General features: G+C 37.1%; 1 protein-coding gene across 1 annotated transcript; it reads right to left on the bottom strand.

Annotated features, from left to right (window-relative positions):
- Positions 1 to 515: 515 nt before the first annotated feature.
- Positions 516 to 26,288, bottom strand: mxd1 (MAX dimerization protein 1). The gene is made up of 6 exons (XM_052596995.1): positions 25,036 to 26,288; positions 24,216 to 24,315; positions 13,662 to 13,691; positions 7,639 to 7,753; positions 6,796 to 6,955; positions 516 to 3,986 (listed from the first exon to the last, which is right to left on the bottom strand). Exons 1-6 carry the CDS (start codon positions 25,100 to 25,102, stop codon positions 3,793 to 3,795), a joined length of 666 nt encoding a protein of 221 aa, XP_052452955.1. The 5' UTR covers positions 25,103 to 26,288; the 3' UTR covers positions 516 to 3,792.
- Positions 26,289 to 26,559: the final 271 nt, after the last annotated feature.

The raw sequence follows: 26,559 nt of genomic DNA, 5'->3' as shown, positions 1-26,559 counted from the left end.
AAGACTTAAAAGATGAACAGTCTGCAAATTCTATCAAAAGAGCACACAGAATAATTGAACTCAGCTGAACAATATTACCACTATTTTCTCCAGTAAACCTGCTTTATAGTTGAAACTGAAGGTGCAATTATAACCAAAGGTATTGTTTCCTAATTAGAGAATATTGTAAGATGAACACTGTTTTTTTTTCCATTTATTTTTTTCTTGAATCAGTCTGTATTGCAGAAAGTGCTATTTAAATGTGATAATTGCATACAACCCCCACACCTTTTAACTATTGTATAGCAAGGCAGTCAGATGAAATTTACAGTTCGGATGATCGGCTCATAAAAAGTTCACAGAAAAGTGCCCATTAAACAAAAAAGATGGCAGGATCCATGTCACGTACTTCTAGATCTGCATGCGTCAACACATTGATGGAGATAAATTTTTGCCACTGAATCAAACAAAACCAAAAAAAATGTATCTATCTAAATATATATCTTTTTTTTTTTTGAACAGAAACAAACACACTGTTGACATTTTCAGTTTTTTATTTTAAGTTCATTCCTTTTAACCACATATTTAGCAGTCAACATCAAAGTAGCCCAATTCTTAAAAAGTAACAGCATAGAAATGTCCATTTCTGATTGGATGTAAAACAGACAAAAACCTCTTTCGTTTAGCTTACAAGAGGCAGTACATCTTCAAGGACGAGTGTGTGTGTACGTGTGTGTGTTTATGTATATTTGGAAAGGTGTGAAACACCTGAGACGCAGTCACGATCAGTGGGAATGACTGGCGATGGGTTCATTTCAGCAGACCACGTTTGCAGTCAGTTTCTGATTAAACATCTATTGTTTCCATACATTTGTGTGTCTTAAGGCTTTAGCCGTTTCGTACTCTACGTACAGTACATAACCCATATATACAAATCAAAAGTAGTACATCTACCCCCCCGCGGTGACATCATTAACTGTGACAAGCGCAGCGCCGGGACAAAAAGGGTTCGTGTTATAGCGGGAATTCACATCTGTGTGAGTGACAGCACCGTAGAGTCTTTCACGTAGCATTCGTAAGTGCAACACGTTAGCTATGTCCCGCCACTGGTGTCCACAGAAGACGGCGTATGAGAGGAGTAAAGCAGACTCGGAGAGTCGAGGGGAAAAAAGGTCAAACTGCACAGAAAGTCGAGCTTACATCGGTGAGAGCGGGTCGTGAGAAGCTTCAAGACACCAACTGTTAACAAGACACAATCTTGAGAAGGAAGTTCACTTTTTGTTTGCACTTTTTTTAAACACTTGTAATGAAGATAAACAAGACAAAAAAAGCATATCAATACAAAAGGCATATAGCCCTAAACCCCCTGCCCTCCCCCTCCAAAGAGGAAGAAAAAAAAGAAAAATCAAACCCTTTCTCTCTGTCTGTGGACAGTGACGTCACAAACAAGCAAACATGAATATATTTATATATATAGTACAAACCACCCCCTCCCTTTTCCAAAATACACCGTGCTCTAATGCTCTCATGGCTACAACTCACACAAAAATTATACTTATTTTTTATTAATAAATTTTTTGGGGTCTTTTATTTGAAAATTCAAAACTACCAGCATTCTAGCAGCATTCCATGTGTTAAGAATGAACAATTCAGTTTGTTTTTGGTGCATCTAAAAAGTTCTAAAAAATTAAAAATTCTACATTTTAAGATTTTAGTTTGTGATGCAACAGTAGATTTCAGTACATTCAAACATACAGATCCTTCACTAGGTTCTAGAAAGAACCCCCTTTCCTCACTAGTGTTCTAGAAAAACGCTTCTCCCTAGTCTGATCAGGCACAACAATAACAGGCTACTCTCATTACCCACTTTACACAATCGCAGTGCCACCAACACACCAACAAATACGTCCCAATCATATTTTTTTGTATAATTTATCATACATTTTATGCTTTTTTTTTAGTCAACACGTTTTCATTTTTGTGCAGGAAAAAATATAGAATGAACGTTTTTGAGTCCGATTTTAAGATGTGTAAAATAAGATATATATTTATACGTATGTTTATATAGTGCAAATCAACTACACATTGAAACTAACGAGGAGGAGAACCAAAGCAACCACTACTTAAATATATTCTCATATATATTTGTATAGTCTGTTTTAACATATAATGTGATCAAATATAAATACTTTATTCATATACGTACATATAGGGTAGATATCTCTCTTTTTCTGTCAACTATATACATATGACTACATTTAGCTGAAATGGTGAACAGCTGGGCAGCAGGAGTGAAACTGCAATGCAGTGCTGCAGCCACCAACGAACACACACACACACACACACTCTCTTACAATGAGCCTGATGGCGCAGGAGCAGAGGTCTGTCGCTCATACAATAGGTAATCTGAAGCCTCAGACCTTCGTGTCAGCGTCTGCAGTCCATGCAGTGACACAAACCTCTGCTCTACCATGGAATGTGCTTCTAGAATCGCCCTTGGGGCTGAACAGTCGAGAGAAAGGAAAACAGACAAACATGGAGAAAATGCATCGCACACACACCAAATACGCCACTGTCCTTAGAGAGAGAGGAAGAGATACCTGAGATCCAGAAGTCACAATCCTTCCCACCCTGTTTCATAAACCCAACCCACAAAACCCCTTGAAGAATCTCATGCTGCAAACGCTTCAGTCGTTTCGCCCCACGGATGTAGTATTAGTAAAATTCAAAGCGGCAGAAAAAAAAAAACAGGGCAACTAATAGAGATGTTCTCTTGCTTGGGATGTCAGGAATCCACCTGTGAGTCCAGTTGAGGGGTGTATTGCTACCGCACTGATGATTTCGCACAGCATGAGTATTATGAGTGCTTGCTGGGTAAAAAAAAAAAAGGAAACAACAACACGTCAGTAATCTCTGCCCACGCGGGAGTGTCGGGCGTGCGGGTATTAGACAGTGCAGGTACATATTTTTTAAGACTAGCTAACACACTATGCCTGATACATCACTAAAGTAGCTGCAGTCCCTTCGGAGAGACGTTATAGAAAACGAAACAACATGACAGCACATCTTTTGACACAAAGTGATCTTTGCCCATATGGTAGAAGTAGCCCTTTTTGCTCTGTTCTAGCTTCCCAAATCCGTCCTCGGTTATTACGCAGGAAGAGGCAAAACTGGCTTGGGACGAGTGTAAAAAGGCCACTCCTACGGACGTCGTCATCTAAGTGCAAAACACCATGCTCTGGTAAGGTTAGCTAACTGGTCAGGTGACCCAGCCCTGTGTCTGGATGGTACAGTTTTGATTGAAGGAACATAAAGGGCTGCGTAAGACAGCCTGGGTGCGATTGTCCCAGAGTGCGAGAGTGACTAGGCAGTGGGTGTGGTATGGTACACATTCTTCATCTGGCTGTGAGGTCTTTAAGGTTCTTATGAGGGTCTTTCGGGAATGGGAATGTCCCAAATGGAGTGCCTCTCTCCAGGATGGTGGGATGGGAGTGAAGGCAAATGGGAATGGGAAGATCTGAGGGGATTGGTGAAGAAGGTCAGCCTTGAGAGGGCGGAGCCTTGGTTGGCCTTTTCTCCAAGTTAGTGCTGCATATATGAGGTCTGGTTGGTGGACGGCACATCCAAAGTCCAATACTTTCTTCGTGCTTCCTCCTCTTGACTGGATTTGTCAGAGCAAGAGAAAGACCGAATCGGTCACAAAGGAGACAACACCATTGAAGTATTAGAGGAGGACCTTGCTGAAGGTGATTGGAGGTACAGGTTGAAGTGGTGGGAGATGAGTGGCTGAGGAACCCGGGGTGATCTGTGCTCTTATAGACTGCAGCCCAGCGCTGGGCTCTTCTCCTGAGGGTTGGCGAGGCGACGGAGACTGGCACTGGAATAGCCTTCATCGCTGCAGCTACTGCGCAAGCTTCCCTGCTCGTCCGAGTCACTTACGCTGCTGGTGCTCCATTCCAGATCTCCCAACAGATAGTCTGTTCCTTCCACATCGACATCCACCTCTTCTGTAAAGCAAACCACAAGGAAAACAATGTTAGGGTTATTTGGTGGATATTTCCTCTTTATCATTCCGATGTCTGTAGAGCATCAAAGTGAAAACTAAAAACTATGATTAATTGTGATTAGATATTTTATTTAACAGCCCTAATATGATGGTATATTGTGAATGCAAAGTAAATCACATTGGGGGAAAACGTATCTGCCAAACAGCTAAAGTAGGGCAGCAACAACACAGACGGCATGGATAATCATTGATAATGAAAGTTATTTACAGATTTCATTATCAATTGTAGTCATGTCATTATATAATAATGGAAAAATACCATTTACAAACCTGAACATTTTTATTTTAACATTTCATATGATTTTATTGTTTTATAAAAGTTTGTATATTATGTTCATAGGAATGTTTGGCAGATATTCCCTCTTTATCCTTCCTTTGTCTGCAGTGTATCTCAAAACTGAAAAATTATGAAAAACGATAAAAAATTATTAATTAGATTACTCAACAGATTTAATTATCAGTAAGTAAGTCTATGCACCGTGCACAGGAAAGTGCTATCAGTGACATCACCATACTACAGTGGAAAAATACATTTATGTGGAAAACAAAAGGTGTTGAAATCCTAGTAGAGGATCATTTTATATTAACGGTTTCTAATATAATATAGTTCTATTATATTATTCCCACTTTAATATCAAACAATAATAAACGTATATATTATTAACACTTGAATAATAGACAACCATTTAAAAAATAATAATAATTTAGTGATTAGATGATTCTTTTTTATAAAATACAGAAAATGTAATTCTTTGAGTTAATCAAGAAATGATCAATTATCACAATAATTGTTATGTAGCTCTAGACTAGATGTAAAGGTAAACCACGGAAACTACAAAGGTTTGACGGATGATGTTAACACAGATGTCTGACAGTGTGTATACACTGCAAGCAAGTGGTGCGACATGACAAACAAGACTGATCACGTTCGAATCAATAAAGCCATCAACAGTCAGCTTTCTTGATTATAAAGAGAGAAAGCTACTTTTGTTCTGATGTGTCATTCCGCTTGCCTATATTAAACATCATCCGTCAAACTGTCCTGGATGATCCTTGTCTTTTGTTACACACGCAGAGTACAGTCACCCAGCTTTTTTTTTTTAAAATAATCTATTCACATGCACATAATTTATAATTGTGTGGAAACAGCATGGTGCGAGCTGTAATTTCATTTAAAAACTTATTTTCAGTCGATTTTTATTAAGGTTACACCATTTTCATGTGCATTTTGAAGAGTGCTACGTTTAGTCAATCTGGCCCATTATCTCCATGGCAACATTCCAATTTAGGTGTTAGCATTCCTCATGGTGCTGCATGCTACAGTCTGTCTACGTGCCATCTGTTTGCAGGACAGGCCACAGCATATACAAAATAAACTCCTCAAGACAATTATTTGTCTCAGTTCTGGGAAAAAGCATGCAGACTTCCTGTATGATCATCAAACCTCCACTGTGTGTGTACAAGTGAACCTGAATCATGGCAGTGTACAGTTCTGTAAATGACAATCGGTTCTTGGTAGAAGCATTTACATTAAAAAAAAAAAAAAACCATTAGAAGCAAGGGCTTCTTGGTATTTTAAAGGAGTTCTAAGAAGCCTCACAAATGGATCTTACATATTTGACCTTGTTGTGTTCAAGTTTAAAAATGCATGTATACCAATGTGATATAAATGCATAAAAACAAGTCCAGAGAAGAGTTTTGTGTCATTTTAAGTTACAGTTACATTTAGTCATTTATCCAAAGCGACTTACAAATGAGGACAATGGAAACGATCAAATTCAACAAGAGAGCATTAATATGCAAGTTAGCTTAAAGCAGAACAAGTTAGTTGGTTAACTATTTAAATGATTAAAATAAAGGACTATCACGTTTCTGTTTAATGTGTTTATTAAATGAGCAGTACAGGTTTCGAAATGTTGCAAAAGCAAACAGTTTAGTTCCCCTGTTTGTTCTCTTGCTTTAAGTTCACATCCATCCACATTTGTTTAACTTCCTGTCTAGTGATCTGTCGCAAATATTCCCATCAGCATTTGTGTTTGCTTTGTTATCTAAACTAATATTTCACATTTAACTTGTACTTACTTTCATTTACATTGTTTAGCAGTGCATTTCCTGAATAAGCACTGGGCTGCTTCTTACGAACTGCACTATACTCTTATGTGATGAACTTCTTCTCATGTATTTTCAGAACATTTTCAATATTTTTAATTTGTTCTTTTTATTGTTACATTTATTAGTTTAGGTTTGGTTCTTTTTTATTTCTTATGCATGCTGTGATGATTATTTATTTTTGAATTACCATTGCGTATGAAACTCGCCTTGCATAATATTTCTGATTATGGCAAGTTATGATTTGCAATTGCTACTTTTTTAATCAAGTTCAGGTAATCCCCATCTTCTAGATAGAATATGGTAGTGTTATCTACATCTAGAAGTATTTTAAAGGCTGTTTTCACACTTGAATTTAATCTATGGTCCAAACTAGAAATTCACAAATCAAATTAACATGCTAATCTGGGATTAAAATGTTTACCAGCCCAAATTGCTAACCATTAGGCTACTAAAACCCATTAATTAATGTATGTATCTGGCTCCATGACAAATATGTTTTTGTCAGGAGAGAAATGTGGGAACTGTCTTCAGTCTGAAACACACATTACCTGTTTTACTTCCATGGAGCACACATGCTAAACCGTGTGTTATCTGTTACTTTTAGATGTTTCTAAGACTTTTATATAACACGTATATACCTTGGTCGGAGTCCGATTTGTCTGAAGAGACGGTGGAGCCCATGCTGTCCATGCGTGTGCGCTCCACACCCAGCTGCTCCAGGCGTCTGCGCAGGTGCCTTTGCTCTCTTTGCAGCTGGTCTATAGTGTGCTGGGCCTTTCTCTCGCTGTCCTCCAACCTCTGCAAAGACACAGGCATGTTCACAGTCTTATTAGAAAATGCATAAGTGCTTCTTCTACAATCTGAACCAATCTACAATCTTTTTGATCAGAAGGGGTAAACACATTTATAATGCTACAATACATTTCAAAATTATGTTGTTAATTTGAACTCTGTTTAAAAATCTTGAAAAAAAAATCATGGTTTTCATAAAACATTAAGCAACACAACAAGATTACATTTTAAAATATATTGCAACAAAAGTTATTTTACTTTTAAATAATATTTCACAATACTACTGTTGTTACTTTTTTTTTTATTAAATAAATCCAGTCTTGGTGAGGATAAGAAATTTCATTTAAAAAAACAAAAAGATTTAACCCAAAACTTTTGAGCAGTACTGTATGCATCCAGTTCCTTAAAAAATTCTTTATGAACCATAAAAATTGTTTATTGTGATTATCATTATTTATTTTTGATTTAAGCACTGGGGGTTTAGGCTGACAGGAGTTTTTAAGCACTTCTGTGCCGTGCCTAACACAACACAACTTAACTGTGGTAAAAAAAAAAAAAAAAATCACAGAAACTGCCTCGTGTGACTTACTGCTTTAATATCAGATCACAGCATTTTGGTCTTCTGAGAATCCTCTAATGTTTTCATGCCACCAAACAATATTACCCTCCAATGGGCTGTTGGCACATACCTTGATGTGTTCCTTAGCCCTCATAAGTAGGCTGAGGGTTGTGTGCCTGTTTGAGTCTGGTCCTAAGGGCACGAGGGATTTCAAGCGTTCCAAACACAGTCGTAAATGTGCCCTCCTGAGTTGGTGACATGAGGAAAAGAAAGCCAGAGTGTGAGTCATAAAACAATTCACCTTCAACACCACTTTCAATAAGCAGTAGAAACAACATGAATCATAAAAACAAGGAGAATTCCGACTACGATCTGCAAAATTAAAGGGGTCATATGATGCGATTTCTAGTTTTCCTTTCTCTTTGGAGTGTTACAAGCTCTTCGTGAATAGATACGATCCCTAAAGTTGTAAAGTCTAAAGGCTCAAACTCTAATAGATATTCTATTTAAAAGTTAACACTCGTCCGCGTCCTCCTAAAACGCCTTGTTTAAACACGCCCCACGTCTACGTCACTGTGTGGGAAGATTTGCATAACACCGCTTAAATGTTCACACAAATAAGGCGTGACTTTGATTCTTGCTGCCGCCAGGTTGTAGAGATGTTGTGTGTTGCATTGTAAAAGCGAAGCTTGGTTTGGTCTTCCAAAAGAGGACACAACTAGAAATCAGTGGTTAAGTTGTATTAACAACACTGTTCTAGAACAGTCCAACCCAAATATTCAGATGTGTGCAACGCATTTTACGGAGGACTGTCTCCTGAACCTGGGAGAGTTGCCTTCCGTTCTGACTCACAGCCTGTATGTATGTTTTCATATTTAAAAAATTTGCCATTGATGATTCAAAAGTGAGTTTTTCGCACTGTAGGGTAGCGCTTGTTGTTTGTCATTTCCCCAGTCACAAATGCAGACATGGTATTATGTTTATGCAGCATGATGCAACGCAACACGTAAAAAGACAGTATTAAGTCATTATAATCAGTAATTATGTCCTCACTGGATGCAACAAATGCCTCGTTGATAATGTTTTGAATGTTTTTGTCTCGTCGCTCCAGGAAACATCATCACAGTAAGGTAACGGGCGCAAAAATTTCGTCACATGATTAAGGTATTCATCCAATCACAACGCACAGGTTAGCTGGCCAATCAGAGCAGACCTCGCTTTTCAGAAAGAAGATTTTTGGTAACTTTTTTAGCAACGTCATATGACCCCTTTAACAGTTTCAGTTTGTTCCTCACATAAAGGTGTACTAAGAATCCAAAAGACTTATAGTACATGAGTCATATCCAGTAGTTAATCATACTTTCAATGTGCTCGTGTGACATTTTTGAAGCTTTAAAGCTCTTTATAATTGCAATGTGGAAAACAAGCTAATTCTTCAAATATGATCCTTTTCTATTACACAGAAGAAAAACTCATGAGATTTGGACCTAAAATGATTTTTGGATAAACAATTTTTTAATAATATGAAATGCGAAGCATGCCAATTAAAACAAAGCCCATGACTGTAGTAAAAAAAACTGTAAAATACATCAAGACATTATCATTCTGACATTAACATCTAATGGTATGAATCGAACAAATAAACTTTATTCAAATAAGGATCATTAAGTTGATCCTCCAAACGCTGCTCTAGCTTCCTCTGCTTCTTGTGCGTGCCAGCGGGATTCACAGCTGCTGGGGTGTGGTGATGATAGGTGCCAGCAGCCACATGACCTGTTACGCAACCTGACAGAAACTGCAGACTGCTTTGCTTTGCTGCTGTATTTGTACGGAGGCGTGGGTCACAACCCAACTATTTTACTGCTGCTTCTCAGCGGCTGCGTATGAACGTCTGTGTGTTAGCAATGCGTGTTCTGCCAACAGATAAGTGTGTACGTGTTGGCTGTGGGCAGCTCTTTGTAAGCCACTATAGTTTAAGCATTTATTAATTTATATATAGAGAATATAACAAGAGGATGTTAAATGAAAGGAGTCATTTTGCTACATGCAAATGTTGGGCAGATCATGCAAACTGGGAGATCGTAAACACAGAACTGCTGTGAAGACTAAACTAAAATACTATTCCAACCTTATAGAAAGAAGATTCATAACTTACAAATAACAATAACTCCAGATGTATTAGAATACACACTAAAACAGCTAGAATGAACAAAAATAATGTTTTTGATAATAATATAATGGTAATGTAATAAAAAATAATGATTTTAATAATATTTCAAATAATGTACTAACTATATATTTTAATTTACTAGAAATTATTATTATCTTAAAAAGAAACAATTAGAAAAATTAATGTTAAAAACAGATTTATACTTCTTGGGTTTTATATACACAGGCATTATACACACACACTAGGAAATAAAGAAATGCACAATTGCATTAAAATAACATTGAGGCCAATTGTGTTTTTTTCATGTGAATGTTGCTGCTGCAGTTCAAGGCTAGTTTAAAGCAAATCATTAAAGTGAATGAGCAAACACAGGGTAATAGAGAGCAATACCTCACTGCTAAAGAACAGGTTTTGTGTACATCTGCATCTCCAGTGAGACACGTACACACAAACATTCACTGCAGAACACACCCAGACAAAGGGTAATGTTTGCACCGCTGCTCGTCGCTTTCATATAAAGTCCGAAGGTCAGGAATACTATTACATAACTTCAGAATCCGCCACCAAAGTGGTGACATAACCTAAGTGGCCTTGTGTTTGTTAAGCAAATACAGACTGCGTGTGTTGTCCAACATTTCCACAAAATGAGTGCTGCTGTCACAGGGTCACAGTGTGCTCAGATTTGTTTCACTTTCTCATCCGCTTTCTCTCCTCATGCACTTTTGTTCAAAAGTTTAGATTCGGTAAGATTTCTTTCATTAAGCAAGGATGCATTAAATTGATTAAAAGGGAATATTTAAAATGTTAAAGATTTCTATTACAAATAAAAAAACTTGCTTAAGATTTACTCATCTTCAAGCCATCCAAAATGAAGATGTCATTAAATTCAGCATTACTGTATATCATTAGCTCACCAATGGAAGCTTTGCAGTGAATGGGTGCCGTCAGAATGAGAGTCCAATCAGCCGATAAAAACAATAATAATCCACAAGTGACTCACATGATTCCAGTTGATCATGTGTAGCGAAAAGCATCATTAACTAGTGCTTTAACTTTAAACCATTACTTTGGGTCAAAATACCAGTTCTTAATCAATAATTACGGTTCCCCCAGTGAAAAAGTTCATCCCCTGTCGTCCTCACACATCAAAATCCAGCAACATATTTGTTTAGAACTGTTTTGGCTTATGAAATGTTCTTGGTCTATGTATATTTCATTCTCCTCATTCCAACAGGATGAATTTTCACTGGAGAAAGCTAAATTATGAATAGAAGATGCATATTTTAGCTGGAAGCACTGGTTTAAAGTTAAAATGTCTTGATGGATTTGTTTCTTACAAACACAGAGCTTTTTGCTTCACAAGATGTTAACTGATGGACTGGAGTGGTGTGGATTGCTTTTTTGCTTGACTAGATTATTGTGATTTTTTTTTTACTAGCTGTTTGGAGTCTAATTCTGGTTAATCAAATAAATCCAACCTTGGTGAGCAAAGAGACGACTTTTCAAAACATTAAAAAAAATGACACTGACCCCAAACTTTAGAATGGTATTGTATATGGAAAAGCTTATTCCCAGTCAGGAGTCACAACATGCCATGTCTCTCTACAAAAAAAAAAACACCCCAGTTCTGTAGGACACTGTTGATCCATGATCCTTTAAACAGGTCACCCTCTCTTTATTTGAGCCATATGACTATTAGCATAAATCACCATCCTTTGACATCTGACCTCTAAGTAATTGTCTTAACCCCACTGGAGAACTGTACACGCCATGAGTATGTGTGTGTGTGTGTGTGTGTGTGGTGACCTGGAGCTCAGGTTACACATCTTAAACCTCTCTCAAGACAAACAGGCCAAGGGTATGAAAAAAAAGTCCAACTTGAGAACAAACATCGCCTTACAGGCACACCTATCCTCGTAACCTGTAGTTCTGATTGAGATGGTGTGTATCTGCTATTGACAGAACGATGGTTGGCAACTATATAAAAAAAACAGCCTTTCGCTGGGTGAGTGTGTATGACATGTGGCCCATAACTAGTGCAGGGTGAAAATGCATGGCATGTGAGACATTGAGGTCACTGGGACAGTTTCAACTGATACAGGTGTGTCACCGTTTACATGACACTGATTCACCCCAAAAGATGGATTTCTGAGGGGAATTTCAGGTGAGATTTTAACTTCCACAACAGCTGTTTTACTTAAATGTCACAGCGCTAAACTCTGAGCCAGGTGCAAACAAAACCGCCCTACTTTTTTGTAGAAAAAAAACAAAGAAAAAACTCCAATCATACAATAACATTTTGGTCATATGTCACACAACGCATGCTCTCTTATCATTTTAGCTTATTCGGTTACTTTTCCTGTTGTTTTATGTTTTTGTCGTGGTATTGATTCAGTAGTAGTAGTATTGAGATATTTTAGTCAGGTATCATATCAAATCAAAATTTTGGCATTGAAACAACATCATCCCTAAACAAACAGCTCCTCTAACAAATAGATTTACAGTAAGGAAGGAATCAAAGTAATATTTAGGGAAATTATATATCATACTATTTCATTAAAATTATTCTGTCAAAAGTCTGGGGTTGGTTACATTTTATGGAAGTGTTTATTTATTTATTTTTTTAAGAGGTCACTTATCAAGTCTGCATTATTTGCCCAAAAAATATAGTAAAAACTGTAATATTGTTAAATATTATTACAATATCCTTTCTAAATTAAAGAATGTAATTATTTTAAAAATAAAGATATGATCCCAAACTTTTTTGGTAGTGTAGATCTGCTAACCAATAATTCAGCTTGAAAGTTGAACAATGATGTAACTGATTGTTAAAACATAACCAGTCCACAAATATGCATAGCTAGTTACTCCTTGCTTGTAGAGACCATATTTCAACAAAACATACAGTTCAGTTTATTTACAACATCATAAACTGTCTTTGATGCAATGACTAATGACAAGTGGCAACTAAATTCACACCTAAATTATATAAATATAAAATGTACAAAAAAAAAAAGATCTACCAGGTAAAGGAGAAAGACTAGTAATGGGATCAAGAATGAGCCAGATTCATACTCGCATTGTCCACACAAGCACTACCTTCTAGGCCATAGTACTACACTTGTTATATTTTTTGATCCAAAGAGGTTCACGACCACATGAATCATTACTACACAGCTGTTCTGGTCTCACATCAGACATGTTGCCCGTTTATTCAAATCTGCATCACAAATGCACTCCCACTCAAGTAGCTTTATGAATATCAGCCCTGGACTCCATTTTGAAACAAAAGCAGCGACACGGGGAGTCTCGCTTTCCTTCTATGGCTGGATTTTTTCGAAAACAGTAGATGAAAGCCACTCTTTAGAAATGAACAGCGGATCAGTTGTCCGGAGCACTGTGACCTCAGAGCTTTGCACATGTTTGGTCTGATGTATACAGAATGAGACACACTTTGCCAAGCACGAATGGGAGTGGAGCGCGACTTAAGCTGAGTGCATTGTTAGGAGTTTAAAAGTCGAAGTCCAGACACCCTGGTTTTGCTCAGTGTTAAGCCTGACAGCATGTATTATTCAGCGCCTTCGGCAAGCTGAGCTCAGTGTGCGTGTTACCCAAACCATTGAGCGCTGATGACAGAGACATTAAGCCTGGTTCATTAGCGAGATCTTTCCCGTTCGAAATTTCAGGTCACCCATTTATTGAAGGTTTACCTCTAGGTCAAAGCTGAATGGATACATCATCCGACGGACTGAGCTTAATACTCATCTCTAAGCATTATCTGGGGGCTAGTGGACACACATGAAAAGAAAAGGCTCCAAAAAGACTCAAACTAACCATTTGGTCACATTCCCTGGTTGTTTAGCTTTCAATTACAGAAGTTTAATCTTAATCTAATCAGTAAGGTTGTAATGAGGTATAATCCTGCAAGCTTACAGATAAGAACTAATGACTGTGACGATGCCATGAAGGTTATATGGACATACCTGTTCTTCTCCATCTCGTTGTGTGTAGACCTGCAGAGACAGAAAGGCAGAGATGTTAGGAATCATTGTGCTGCTGCTATTTTTATCTACACTAACATTTATGCATTTGGCAGATGCTTTTATCCAAAGCAATATGTATTAGATTGGGAATTCCTTGGGAATCAAATCCATGGTCTCCGATTTACTGTTTAAGTTAGAGGAATGCACACTGAAGGTGAAGTCATTAATGACATTATTTATTTACCCTCATGCCACTCCCAACATGTATGCATTTCTTTCTTCTACTGCACACAGAAGACAGATATTCTGAGAAATGCTGACTTTCGGATCCCATTGACTTCCATAGTATTTTTGTATATACTATAGAAAGCAGTAGGTCCTGAACGCTAGAGAATTTTCATCTTTGGGTGGACTGCACCTTTAATGATGTTGCATCAGTATTATCCTAACCCTATTGCTTTAATTTAAGTTTAAATATTAAACTTCAGCGAGTTGACTCATGCTACAGACATGAATGATTCCTCAAATCATGCAGTTTATTAAGGAGAGGTGTTTTTAATTATTTTCTAAGTGATCAGGCTTGTGATTTTTACTTGGTGGATAATAAAACAGATGCGAGAGGATCTTTTGATGTGGACCATGCTGAAATACCCTGGCAGACACCCACAGCTAGGGCTGTGCAATTAATCGAAAAAACGATTCGATTTCGATTATGAAAATACAATAATCAAGATAAAACTATTATTGCGCCCCATTCCGCCCCATTTTGCAGTGCTGCGATTTCGTTCATGGATAAAAGCCCAATTTCCCATGCAAATCAGTAAAATCATGTAATGTGACATTTGCAAAATGGGACGTGCTTGATTTATTGAAGTATATTTATTCATGTTTTTAAAAGCGTGAAAGAGAACTCAATGTGCTCCTCAGGAGGAGATATAGCCTAAAACTGAAATGAGACATTAAATAGTATAGTGAATAAATGAAATAATCATACTTCTTGAAACTTGCATAAAAAAATATTTGTATATTTTTATTCTGTTGTATTTGTCTTTGTTTTTATTACTGACAGTTTAATTATTTTCAATAATTTTGAAGAATTTTTTTTTGTTTGTTTGAAATTCCGCTGGCCTCTGCAATGTAGATGTCATAGCAACCTTATTTAGAGGAATCAGATATCTGATATTTATCACTATATTTTAAATAAATCACTCGTATAAAGTTTTGGTCATATGGCTCCATCATAATTGTGAAAAATAATCGTGATTACAATATTGACCAAAATAATCGTGATTATGATTTTTGCCATATTTGAGCAGCCATACCCACAACACCCTAGCATCATAGTTTACATTTACTATGGACAATTTTTAAAATCTAGTCTTTACATTCAGTCTTTATTTTAAAAAGGAAGTAAGAGTGGAAATGAAAATAGCCCAGGAACCACATAAGCAACATGCTAAGAATGCACTCAGAACACCTTAGCAACTAAATACCAATACATTTCATATTTATCTAGTTTCATTTGGTTGTCTTAAAACTGGTCAGAAATCAATAGATTAATTGCAACCATTTAATTCTACTGACACCACTAGTTTTAAACCAACAAACTAAAAAAAAACCTTTTTCAATTAGTTTAAAAATATGAAAACAATTTTAAAGTAATAATTTAATATTAAAAATACAATATTTAAGTATATAGCTATATAATCAAAACACATATTTAAGTGTCATTGTCAAATACCAAAAAGCTAATATTTTACAATTTACAATTTCTTAACATTATTTAAATAAATGACCATTCAGAAGCCAATTTCTAAATTTTGGAGAAAAATTCATACCATACTTAATATTTTATATACACACACACACACACACTTTTAAAGTTTTTAAACACAAGAAATAACTCCTCTTGCAAGGGGATCATTATTTCTGGACACTCTTGGCATCTAAACATTTCAAACCCCCTGAACTAATCAACCGGCTACAGCTCCAACATGACCTCCTTGTTCTGGATTGAAATGCACACAGAGACTGTCCTGTGCTCACTGCTGATTTGAATGTTCAATACAAAGGTGAACTGGTGTCCCTGTGTGTGTGTGTGTGGTGAAAAGGATGTACAAGAACAAACTCCAAAATGGCAGAGGGATTTTAAGTGTCCATGGGCTTGTTTAGTGGATGCAGGAGTTCCCAAAATGCTAATTGCTGATTGCAAATGTACCCTGTCTTCTCTGTGTGTCTCTCTCTCGCTACGTTCACAAAATATATAGAGGCCCTTGGCCCTGCTTAGCAACAGTAACTAGAAACACAAGCCTGAGACACAAGACGGCAGTGGGGGGTAGAGTCCTCACACACCATGTGAATGAAGGCTCACTTCAGAGAGGCCATTTCAAGATCAACAGAGGAGTGAAAGAAAAAGCAGAGGAGGGCAAGAGAAAAGCTGAGGGAAAACAAGACCTCAGAAGAAAGAGTCCAATGTCTTGCTTTTACTGCCTTCAAGTCATGACACAATTATCATATTCAGCACACAAGAACACCATTAATAACCAACGGGAGGATGTTTTCTGTTGAAAATGTGAATACTGACTGGAGAATTTGGATTGCTAACCATTTATTAGTCGTAGCCTAATGGTTAGAGAGTCGGACTCGTAACCTAAAGGTTGCGGGTTCGAGGCTCATACCATGAATTTGAGCAATGCACCGAACCCCCACTGCTCTAGGTGTGTGCGCACTTTGGATGGGATAAATGCAGAGCACTAACTCCGAGTATGGGTCACCATACTTAGCTGCGGGTCACTATACTTGGCCACGTCACATCAAACTAGCCCGAAAATATAAGGTGGCAATATTCTGACTACAATAGTGAAAAGTAAAATCCAAGAAACGTGAAGACAGTATATAAGGTGGATTTGCACAAGTCTACACATACACACCCACCCACTCCCCCCCAAAAAAAGAGATTAGATGATGATCACTAGAGCATGGGTCAGAATGAAGAACAGAGCAAATGGAAGACACTGTAAAGAGTACTGGGACTTGAAAGGGAAGCTTGGAAGCATCGTGTCATCTTCCTCACATTCATCCATCCTTCAAACTGACCTCATGACCCCTTCTGCAGTAACCCTCACTCTAAAAATACCCCTCTTCTCAAGTCAGCATCTCAAAATCCCCATACCCCTTTAAAGGAGTAGTTCACTTACAGAGTAAAGTAAAAAAAATACTGATTATTTACTCACCCCTATGTAACCGAAGATGTTTATGTCTTTCTGTCTTCAGTCGCAAAGAAATTAAGGTTTTTGAGGAAAACATTCCAGGATTTTTCACAATAATGGACTTCAGTGCTGGCCAATTGGGATGAAGGTCAAATTACAGTTTCAATGCATCTTTAAAGGGATCTACACAATCCCACATCTATATACTTAACATCTATATACTTTTTAACCACATATGTACATCTTGCAGTAGCTCCAACATGCAGGTCTGCAAAATTACACATTACTTAATTACTCTGGAAAGGTCACTCGTGGTTAGCTCTTTGTTTGTGTACTCCTGTGTATGACATGGGATGAGTAAATTATCAGTACATTTTTTTCTGGAAGTGAACTAATCCTTTAAACTTGCCTTTTACACAAGAAAACTTCACAACACCTCATTAAAGCTATCTTTTATGACCTTTAGTTTCATTTGACAGAGCTGTGAAGGATAGACATACAGTCCATACAAGAGGTTGTACTTTCATTATATCACATTTTCATATCTAAGGATAAAAATGTTCTTTGGAAAGACATATTTTAATATTTTATCAGCTGAACATTTGAAACAATGGTACAATACAACATAGGGATGTTCATGTTAACCAGTTAACCGTTAACTGACCGTTAAGACTGTTTAATACAATGTTAAACAGTTTAAAAAGTCATTATTTATTTTCAGTAATTTATCAAAATATTTTAAACGTTTTGCTGCATTGTTAAAATAGGCTACACTACGCGTATAAATGAATTGTGCTTTTTAGAGAGAGAGAGAAAAAAAACATAAGTCGCGTTAGCCTATTAATAAGTCGCATTTAATTATTTCACTCAGAAATAGGCTTAATGCCATCGTGAAATGTTTACAATATTATAATAAACACTGTAAAAATAGCTATGCTGTTTAGCTCTATGCTCTTTATTTCATAACAAATCCTTTCAATTAACAGTAGCCTATTTTTAAAGAACAATAATAAAAACAGCCTATAAGAAGTTATAGCAACATAAACGACAAGCCAAAACAAATTCATTTAGGTTAAAACGAAACTGAAACCAACGCTGGGTCTCTCATTCTACACAAAATCAAACGTTTTGCAATGTATTTGAATGTCAAATTATTATTTATAATAGACTACTTCACTTGCATTCCAAAATCCAAGTAAAACAAAATGTAAACATGCATTAAACTGCATGCAAATAAAATTTAAATGAACAGCATTAAAGGGAAAATATAGGATTAAAAGCCAATTCTAAACATTAATAAAGAAAATACAATGGTATATACATAATACTGAAATAATACTGCATTTATCCTGTCTACGGCCCATTATTGCTATAAATATATTTTGAGACTAGTTGTTGAACTTATAAACAAGCTTTCTAACATTAGCATGCCATGCAAAGAGATCAGCTGATCTGCTTGGCTGGCATGGCGCTCAGGAGGTGGATTTTGGGGGTCGGCGCGGGGGATCGACGGATACCAGTGACATAACAGCTCGTATCACTGTGTAACTCAAAGTCGACTCCTCTCGTTGCTACTGCACTTGCCAGACCACCTGTTCCAACACATAAAAGGGCAAAGCAGTTTCCTACAAAACATATCTGGTCTGATTGGCTGCATATATATCCAATCCACCCTGTGATGTCTCAAAGGCGTAACATGTTTCCCACACCATTAGAACTGCAAAGTGAATACAGAACGGGCTTAAAAGATGGCCCCAGTGCAAACATTCATACAGGAACAAGCGGACAACCCACGGCTGCTGCTATGTGCATTAGCCCACATACGGTCTGAATATAAGCGAGAGGTAGGAGGAGCTGTCATATATGTAATGGGGTGTTGGAGCTGCGCTGGTAGCCTGGATGGAAAAGAGAAGAGGGGGAGGGGGAGAGGAAGGCACCAGCCCACCGCTCTCACACGTACACAAATCAGGGACACACTGCCACCCTTCCCCCATGATCCATCAGGAAACGCAACCACGGAAAGCTGGAAGGAAAGGCAGGTTTACGAGGGAGATCTACTAGATAGGAGATCCACCTGACCTACATATAATAACGGGTCTTAGAGAACACACATTCGAACATGTACATAAATGGCATTCCTTAGATGCTTTTTAGAAGCTCAAATGGACTGAAAGCTCAAGCAACTGAATCACTTTCCTTTCTCCAAGCAGTTTGAATAAACGGGAAAGCCATCTAATGAGTCATTTGGAGAGATGTGAGGAGCTTATTCAGTGTAGAAATGCCGATTGCATTCTAGAGCAAAAAGGTTTCATGCATGATGCATTAACACCAGTGCTGGTGTAGTGAATGTAGGTTACTGGAATATCCTGAGGCTGTGCGGATGCTTTCTGATGTGCGATTCTTCATGTATTTGGTGCACCAAAACTTCTTGCAGGACTGGTTTGATCTTTTTTAGGTATGCTCATGATTATGATCAAGATAGCAAGATTTGTTTAATACCAGGCCATTTTGCACCCACTTACTTTCCACCACCTGCTCTTTTTTAAAATAAGTGTTCGACCCTGCATTGCATATGCAAACAAAATACTGCAACATTTACAGGAAATAAGGCATCCTGCCCTATCTATAGTAGCTGCTGATTAATGCAAACTAAACACAATGAGTTAATGGAGGGGAAACACATCATGGTACCATATTTTGTTTAAACTCCTTTGCCAAAGATATGAAAGTGGAACATGATAATAGCTTGGATACTATTAATTTCAGAAAACTACAACTGGTGAATATGCAATAGTCCCTTCAGCGAAAACCTTCAATGATAAGTATACTGATGTAAAAAAAACAGGCGACAGATATTTCTAACTGGTCGTAAGATTTTATTTTATTTGGTGAATAATTTCATTGTGGAAGGATGCATTAAAATGATTAAAAGTAGCAGTAAAGGCATTTATGTTTTCGATTTCTAATAAATGCTGTTCTTTTCAACTTTCTATTCATCAATGAAAAAAATATCATGGTTTCCATAAAAATATTAAGCAGCATGACAATGTTTTCAACATTTAAAATAATAAGAAATGTTTCTTAAGCAGTACATTAGAATATCAGAATAATTTCTAAAGGATCGTGTGACACTGAAGACTGAAGTAATGATGTTAAAAAATGTCTTTACAGGAATAAATTTTAAAAGAAAATTAAACATTTAGTAAATTTCAGATCATTTTACAGATTTTGAGTAACGTATGGGATAATTTTTTCGGATCAGCAAAAAAAAAAAAAAAAAAAAATTGAATGCTTACTCCTAGTACTTCTATACAACAGAAAAAACTACCCACTTAACTAATAAAGTCAGTAATAAAACCAGAACAATTACACAAATTACAAACATAGATGAATACAACTTCACACGTATGGATCATCTACAGCCTTCTACACACTGAACGATTTTAGCAATCCTATAAGATCGCTGCAAATCACACTGTGCGCCATGGATCTGATAAACTTGGGTACGTCATGTATGCAGACTGTATGCAGACAACACCTATTGACTTGTAGGCTACAATGCGCGTAACTATAGAAGAATAAAACCCCTCAGCATGCAATAGTGGTAAACAAAAAGAGCATGATGAATCACACTTGGGCAGTTGTAATTTTTATGCGTGCTGAAAAAAGCGCAAGTGGTGAAAGAGGAAGTGATAAGAGCTTGAGCTATGCAGTTTTATGTTTTGTGTGTCGCGTTGATTTCATGTCGCATTTTTATTGGCTGGTCAGTAAACATGGGTTATAGCAGCAAACGCACTTTGCAATGATCATGCTGAATTTCTTTCACTGTCAGAAAATTATTGTATGCTATCTTTGGTCGCAAGACCGTGACAGCGGCCTTCTTTGAATCTCTCTCACTGTACGACATAAGACCACCAATTAGGAACCACGATCACAGAAACCCCCACGACTATTTCATGATGCCAATCTTTACTTCTGAAACAGAAGAAAATCGTGCAGTGTTTCTCAGACTTCAGATTCGTTGCATCCCTAGTTATTTTGAATCGCAATACTATTTCACCATATTACAGTTTTTACTATATTTTCACTGGGAAAGTTCTTTACTGTATCGTTTTACTGAAAAACTATTTAACTAGCATTCGACGTCTGGGTAGAGTTCATTTTGGAACATGTTATTAACCCTACGGTCTTTGTCTAAGCATTATTCTATGACCTTGTATAATAAACAAAGATTCTGCTAGTAGAGTTGATGGCAACACATGTTGGACGATCACTCTGTAATTTCATGTCTAGAGACCTGTTACATTAAAAAGACAGCTCCCACAACTTCTTTATCAACTAAACCAACATTTAAACAACAACTTCCACTGAACACACCATAAGGCTGTATATAAATAGCTACAAACCCAGTGCAACCCTTGTTAGGCCTTAATATCCAGTTACAAGCTACACAAACATCCAGACACAGATTAGCGTTGGGGACTTTTTCAGCACGCTGGGTCACACAATAACTAGATTTTTATCCAAGTTCATACTCCCAAAATGGTTCCTCTCCATGATTCAGAAGCAGCAGCTTTTATGACCCTATGCCGACCTGTTTAAGAGGGGCCAAATGGCTGTGAATCAGTATCATATGCAGAGTATGACAGCAATGTCAGCTACAGCTAAAATATCTCCCCTTAGTGCAAGAATAAACTATCTGTCTAAAAATTCCTCCTTACCTTTATCAGACCAGTCAGATTTAGAGTAACACCATATTCTGAACAGGCACATCAATGGCCAATCAGATCATATTTGATGTTTAATATTCACTTATATGCAACATTATTATGGATCAATGATATTTTACTGTGGACGGGACTAATGAAAGCAACACCACAGAAATAGAGTCTGGTTCCAGCAGTTTAAAAAAATCCAATTCATTGTACAGGGGAATTGATTTTGAACAATAATTTTGTGAAACGTGCATGGATGAGGTGTTCAAAATAATATCTATAGTATGCATTTAGAAAAAAATACTTCAAAATATTAATTGGGACCATGTCTGTTGGTCTGTCTTTTGATGACTCCTCCATAATAATGTGATAAACTAACAATCATTTGAATGGTTTCACTTCTAATAAGAACATAAAAATAGACAAATTAACAATCAGCTCTACTTTAAAAAATAATTTAAGGCAAACGATTTAACCCACTGACAGTTCCAGGCGTACTAATCGGATGATGCGTATGAAAGCTGAGGTGTTGAGTAGTGAGTGAGTAAATTGTGAGTGTGGAACGTGGGTGGTGAGAGTCACAGGGAAAGAAGCGATCAGCGTGTGAGTGTACGTCTCTCTCCATGTTGAATGTGGGATGGCGTGTCCTGACTGCTTCTGCATGGGGATGAATCAGTGGGTGTGTTTGTGTCACGCACACACATGGTGCAGATATGCGCAGGTCTGCTAATTCAGAAATCACTCACGGGACACATGGTCCCTTTGAAGTGATGTGTGAATCACGGATGATGTTCCTGGTTAGAGGGCATATTGGGATTCGGAGGGTAGAAAAACACATGGACCATTCACACCGTACACAGAGTGCACACTAATAGACCTGCCATGATGCTACTGCAGTCACTAATCTGCTATTGTATATTGGTTGGTTTTTCATGGCAAGTAACAAGATCCTATAAAAAAAAAAGTCTGTAAAAGAGCAATTTATTCTTGAAAAATATATATATATATTAGGGATGCACCGAATGTTTGGCAATCGAAATTATTATTATTATTATAAGCCGAGAATTGCAACAATAGTTCTTTAGTGTTGGGCCGAATACGCAAAAAGACAGAATAAATTGTACCAAACAATGGCGTGATGTGATCAAATAGAGGCACCCACTAATGCAACAAACATTTCGGCCGTGTGGAATCATTTAAAACTGTCAGAGAAAGATGCAAAAATCATTACAAGCACCGACACAGAGAGACTGTTTAGCACTGCATCGCATGTCTTCAATGAAAAGTGGATGGGGTGGTTGTTGCTGGTTAGTTTATGATGACTGAAATCGCGAAATCCCCTTAAACAGTTAAATAAACTGCAGAATGTTGTATTTTCTAATGCACAAAGGAATTGCGTGTATTCAAACAGTGCTGCATGACCTCACAGCGCCAGGGTTCAAAGTCCAAAGAGCAAGGAAAATCTGCACTGAAATTGTGTTATTCATCAATTGCTTAGTAGCATTTTTATGAATTTTTACAAGGTATGTGACAATGCAACACGTGCAAGAAACGTCTTCCCAAAAGACAAGAAGACTGCAAAAATGCTACAGTAAAAAAACAGTTAACTGGTTAACAGTAAGTTACAAGCTACACAAACATCAGTGAATAACTATAGTCACATGAAATTTTACAGTAATATACTGTTAAAATAAAAATTTTGAAGTGAAAAAGAAAGTGTCACTGTATAATTTACAGGGAAAACTGAATTCCCTACATGACACTTCACATTTTATGTTTTTTTCACTTAAATAATGGTTTCTTCTTGGGTTTTCTTCTTCTCGGTTGTGTGCATTAGAGTTTTATTTGACATGTTATTAAATTCATGTTAAATGCATTATTTCAGTATTGTGGGGTATCCTTTGCTTTTGTGAATGACACTGTGTGCACCTTTATATATTAGTATTGCCCTCTCCAGCATGTGGTAAAGCTGTTTGTGATGAGCTTTGAATAATTTTGTGACTTTGTCATCACCACCTGTTAATGCTGGTTATCAGTGTATTACAATGGTTTAAACCAGATATTAGTAATTCACTAGTTTGGTATATTAACATTACATCAGTTAATGAAATACGCCTTTTTTTAAATTGTGAATTTAAGTCTGTAAAACCTAAAAGGTTGCTACCCTATTTTTTATGGTGAAGTACTGGCAACCACAGCTGCTGATATTTTACCGTATATGTCAACGTTTTTTTATTTTCTTTTTACAGTGTAGGTGGAAGTACCTATTGCTCAAATTTTTCTTGCTCATTAATTTTTTTGTTTCAAGACATTGTAGATTTGTTAGTTGGTTGGTGTTTTCATGACAAGTAACAAGTTAAAATACTATAAAAGAGCAATTTCTTCAAAAATATCTTTGAACAAGTTTCTATACAACTTGGTGTTAGTACCTGCTACTGAAATTTTTCTTGGTTTTGGATTTTCATTTCAAGCCATCATAGATTGTTTGGCATTTTTGTGGCAAGGAACAAGTTAAAATGCTATAAAAGATTTTTTACATTTGCTTTGGATAAAAACATTAAAATTGATTCAGGATTGACCAGGCAAAACATTTCTGAGTCTGAGTTATCGTAGAAACCTGGTGAAAGTACCTGCTGCTGCAATTTTTCTTGTTTTTGATTTTTCTTTTCAAGCCATCCCTCTCTTTGTTGCTGGTGAAGGGTAACATGGAGGCATAGCCGTGCTCCGCTTCTGCAAATTAAAACAGAGACATTTAGAAGCTCATTAGACCACAAGCACATTGGCTACCTAAAAAAAAAAAAAAAAAAAAAAAAAAAAAATCAAAGCCATTGATTACAAATATTGACCTTTTTTTTTACCTGGGAGAAAAGCGGTTAAAATTACGTTAAAATTAACCAATTTCTTGCCAGATGTCTTGCTTTTGGGTCAATGATGTCATCTGAACTAGAGTAAACCCAATAGCCAGCCGAACCACAACAGATAGATGGGAGGGGGGATGCACCAGGAAATCCTCCACTTTATACCAACGGCAGTACTTGATAAATGCATTTCAGTTCCACATTTGCACACAGACATGTCATCAAGAATCATTAAAACAATTTATATGCTATATAAGCTTGGGTTTTATCCCTAGAGAGCGTTAACAACACATTAGTGTCCCCTGTAAAAGACAAGTGTATGGTGACTGGCCAGCACACAGTCTCAGACATCTGAAGTGGCCACTTCTCCATGTCTTGATCTTCCCCAAATGTCATAACAACGGGGGAAAACAAAACAAAAAACAAAAAAACGTCTGCATATCATTCATTCACCTCTAATAAATAGGTCGAAGCCCCTATTCTTTACTTTACAGCAGACAAGCACCCTAGCAACAGTGTCAGGATTAATTTGCATGCCAGAATACAATTTTATATTGACTACAAATGTAAATATCGTAAACCGACACTTTACCTCTTTCTCTTCGATCAAGATATTCAGCTGCTTCGATCAACATCTGCAGTTTCTCAATGGCCGTCATTTTAGGCAATAAACACCGATAAAAAAAACGACAATCCGGGTCAGAAATAAACGAGGAAAAAAAACTAGCAGCCTTTCGTTCAATCACGCTTCTTCCTCTTCCAGCGTTTCGACTAAGAAAAATCCAGTCAGGCGAATTTACAATATATATTTATATAGATATATATATATTTGGATAAGACAGCGAAGGAAATGTTTAGATATGGGGTTTGTTGATATTTCAGAAAATCAGAAACGTGTAAAAAAATGGTAGTGAGGGCTCTCAAAAATATGGAGTAAAAAAATCTAACAAATAAACACGCTGGTTTCCAAATATCTGGATGATAAAAACCGAATAAAAATGTCCCTCAGCTGCCAAAAAAAAACAAAAACAACTAAATTAACAAGTCCTGTTCATTTTAGAGATATTGGAGATCAAATGTTAAAACTGGGAGGACAACACGACACGAACCAACGAAAACCTTCCAGGTTTGCAAAATCTGGCAACTCTTCCTGAAAGCATGTAAGTGGTGACACTCAGGAAGGTCTAAAGACTTTTATAGATGAGCTGTCAAACAGATAAGAGCTTTAGTTCTGCACTTGGTCAATTTTAGGCTCTGATACTGACAGCAAACGCTGTTAACTAGAGACCACCGTTGAGTCTTAAAAAAAAAGAGAAAAAATACTGGATTGACAGCTCAGTCAGATCGATCTGATGACGGTATAGCTCACCAAATTGTAAAAAAGGTATATTTAAGCAGCTGGTGATATATTTTTTGCTAATAATTTTAAGCTTTGGTGCTGCTGTGCTGGTTAAAACAAAACAAAACAGCATTCAATCCCAATTCCTTCTTGTTTAATAAAAAAGCGTCAATTTTGATATGCCTGTCCAGCGAGGTTCTAGGCAATATTGTGATGTGTAATAAAAAAGGGAAAAATCTTGACTGGTCGTTGAAAAAAATGCGTTGAAAATAGAATACACGGCCTCCCAAAGTCCAAACAATCGCTGGTTTCGATATTTTAAGCGTGACAAACGATCTGGCTACTTATTAAACAGCTCTATCTGCACATGCTAAGCTGTGGTTGTGTGCAACTAAGGAAAATTAATCAAAAATAGGAGAAAAACACGCAGCTAGCGAAACCATAACGTCGTTGAGCCAGGCAGATGAGATGTTTGCTAGCTGCTGTCATGTTACTGTACGCCTCTCAGATGGCTCAGGAGACCCTGCAATTCTATTGGACAAGACGATACAGGAAGCGGGATTCTCATTGGATGGGTTAACTGTCAATCTAACAGACAGCATCTAGAACGCACCAATGGCTGATCTGCATTCTAAAGCGAGAAACGTAGGGCTACTGTAATGCGATTCCGCAAGATAATGGTGCAACTAAGCAGCACTGTAGCGCCATTTTGGAGCGAGGGTAGAACCTGCGCCGTTGTATTTTGGCATTTGCTCCTGAGCCAAAATGGATCATTAT

Source organism: Carassius gibelio, chromosome A5 (genome assembly GCF_023724105.1).
Source record: "Carassius gibelio isolate Cgi1373 ecotype wild population from Czech Republic chromosome A5, carGib1.2-hapl.c, whole genome shotgun sequence".
Classification (NCBI taxonomy): Eukaryota; Metazoa; Chordata; class Actinopteri; order Cypriniformes; family Cyprinidae; genus Carassius; species Carassius gibelio.
Note: the sequence above shows the minus strand (reverse complement) of the source record. Positions and strands in the feature narration are given on the sequence as shown.

Excerpts from the sequence above, each read along its gene's own strand:
- mxd1 (XM_052596995.1), bottom strand. The coding sequence starts at position 25,102 with ATGACGGCCATTGAGAAACTGCAGATGTTGATCGAAGCAGCTGAATAT. Across the intron at positions 13,692-24,215 it reads AAGAAAAATTGCAGCAGCAG|GTCTACACACAACGAGATGG; the intron begins GTACTTTCACCA and ends CTGTCTCTGCAG. Across the intron at positions 7,754-13,661 it reads AACGAGATGGAGAAGAACAG|GAGGGCACATTTACGACTGT; the intron begins GTATGTCCATAT and ends TCACCAACTCAG.